Source organism: Mesitornis unicolor, unplaced genomic scaffold (genome assembly GCF_000695765.1).
Source record: "Mesitornis unicolor isolate BGI_N332 unplaced genomic scaffold, ASM69576v1 scaffold31727, whole genome shotgun sequence".
Classification (NCBI taxonomy): Eukaryota; Metazoa; Chordata; class Aves; order Mesitornithiformes; family Mesitornithidae; genus Mesitornis; species Mesitornis unicolor.
The window spans coordinates 1,786-4,018 of NW_010194857.1; the positions used below are offsets into that span (position 1 = coordinate 1,786).

The 2,233-nt window shown below is 62.2% G+C and overlaps 1 protein-coding gene across 1 annotated transcript in view; it reads right to left on the reverse strand.

Moving 5' to 3' along the window:
* Window positions 1-1,673: 1,673 nt before the first annotated feature.
* DUSP15 (dual specificity phosphatase 15) overlaps window positions 1,674-2,233 on the reverse strand; it is a gene marked incomplete at its 5' end in the record, with an annotated part of 2,980 nt that continues 2,420 nt past the window's right edge. The window contains 2 exons of the mRNA XM_010187943.1: window positions 1,674-1,886; window positions 2,043-2,215. Coding sequence (XP_010186245.1) covers window positions 1,674-1,886; window positions 2,043-2,215 — 386 coding nt within the window. The remainder of the gene's footprint in view (window positions 1,887-2,042; window positions 2,216-2,233) is intronic.

Here is a 2,233-nt window from a genome sequence, read left to right on the forward strand (position 1 = left end):
GGTGAGCCTTTCTCAGCCAGGGATTTCATCTCGTGTGACAGCCGCAGGGTGACACACGGGGCCTGATTACCCTGGCATCAGCGAAGACGCTCGGGGGCCCGTTGCCCCGCTGTGCTGCTCCCTGCACAGGGAAGGTGAAGCTGCTTAACCCTGAAAACTTTCATGCTGAAATGGGTTTCAAAGGCAGTCAAACATTAACTCGCAGCTAACCCTGCCATCACCTGGGTTTTTCCAGTTTTGCAGAGAGATCTGCCAAAATAAATACATATGGTGGAGCAGGGCTGGAGGTGCCGTTGCTCTGTGTATGGCCTCACCATGGCCTGGCAGCGTGAACAGGGAATCCCCGGGTGTAAATGCCTCTACCCAGCATGTCCCAGTGTGGGGCTGACACCAGCTCACACCACAGGTCTGTGGTCCTGGGATGTGGGGTCATCACCATCCCCCATGCCCCAGGATGCTCCTTCACTCTGAGATCCCGTGTCTGGCACCCCATTGCATGCAGAGCTGGGAACTTCCCTGTCCCTGTCCCTGTCCCTGTTCCTGTCTGGCTCCTGGGGGACACCAACCCCTGCGGAAAAGGGCTGGTGGGGATGGGGGAACCCAGAAACGCACTCTGGCTCCCAGCACGGGTGATGCTGATGACCCAGCTCAGCATCCCCAGCATTTTCCCTACCTGGGACTCAGCCCCGGGGAAAGACATAAATAGGACCAGACTGGGGAGGAGCTGGGGTTGGAATCCCAGCATTCCCAGTAGCCAGCAGGGTCCTGGTCCCAGTGCTCCTGGCAGGATCCAGCTTGGGTGAGTGAAGAGGCTGCAGTGAAGCAGCTCCATGTGAGTGCCCACTGCACTCCTGCCCTGCTACGCCATGGCCTGCAGAGAGCCACCAGCATCCCCCTCTGCCCCACACCAGGACCTTTCTCCTCAGCGTCCCCCTCCTGCCCCAACCATTGCAGGGGACCCAAACTGCACCTGAGGCAGACCATGGAGAACAAGTGTTTATTACTGGGGGGTGTAGAAAGTCTTTAAGCAAAATGGCTTAAGGCTCTGCTTTAGTGAGGTCTGGCCAGGTTAAACGCTCAGTTCCCACCGTGTAAAGATTGTGCCCTGGGATGGGTGGGGATGGGGTGCGATGGGCTCCCAGGGCTGGTTGGCCGGGCTTGGGGCTGTGCCCACGCCTGGGAGCCGATGACCCGCGTTGCGTTACCCACATCGCACCCCCTGCTCCGAGCTTGTGCTGCTGGTGGGAAAACTGCTTCGAGGGGAAAGCCGCCTCTCGTGCACACCCCGAGCCCCCTGCAGTGGGTACCGAAGTGCCAAAGCTGCTGCTGGCATCACCTGGGTGCTGGCCCCATAGCAGGAGAGATCCCTCTGTGGCTCTGCAGGAGCCTGTGGTGACCTGGGGGGTGTCAGTTGCTCTGTCACCAGGTGTTCCCAAAATGCTGGGCACGAAGGACCTGAGCCCACCGAGCGCTGCGGAGCCGGGCAGTGCATACAAATCCCTCCTGGCAGCCGAGAGCCAGCGCAGAGGACAGCACCCTTGCACCCCAGATGAGAGGAAGGAGCTGATCTTTGGGGGGCTCCCCTGCACAGCGCTCCTCTGCCCCCCCGTGCTGCGGCTGCCTGGTCTGCCCCAGGCTCTGGGGTGGTTCCCGCTGCTCTCCCTTGGCTGGGGTCACTTCAGGCAGGCCGGGATGCAGGAGAACGTCCTCTTCACCCGCAGCAGGAAGGGAGTCGTGCTCCTGATGTCCCTGGCTCTCGGGACCAGCCCTTGCCGAGCTCCCTCCGTCCTGGGTGTTCCCCCTCTCCCCATCGGCAGCAGGGCCTTTATTTCTTCCTCGTCGTTGAAGGGGGATGCCCCGTACCTCTGCTTCAGGTGCCTGCGGACCTGGGGAAGGAGGGAGAAGCAAATTAAGGTGCTTGTTCCCGAGGGCAAGTCCGAGCCTGCCAGCAAGGGGAGCAGGGAAGCATCCCCCTGGCTCTGAGTGGGCTCAGCTGCGGAGCAGAGCACAATGGCAGGGGCCGGTCCCCAAATCGTGCCCACCTTGCGGGCTTCGCCACCGCCGAACTCAGCCAGCTGCTGCCTGAAGCCGGGGTTGGGGTTGGCGACGGGGCGGAGGGTCCGGACGGCGTCCAGCACCTCCTGGCAGCTCAGCTCCGTGACGGCCATGACGTAGGCGCCCACGATGGTGGTGCTGCGGGAGATGCCGGCGAGGCCGGGGCGGAAAAGGGCAG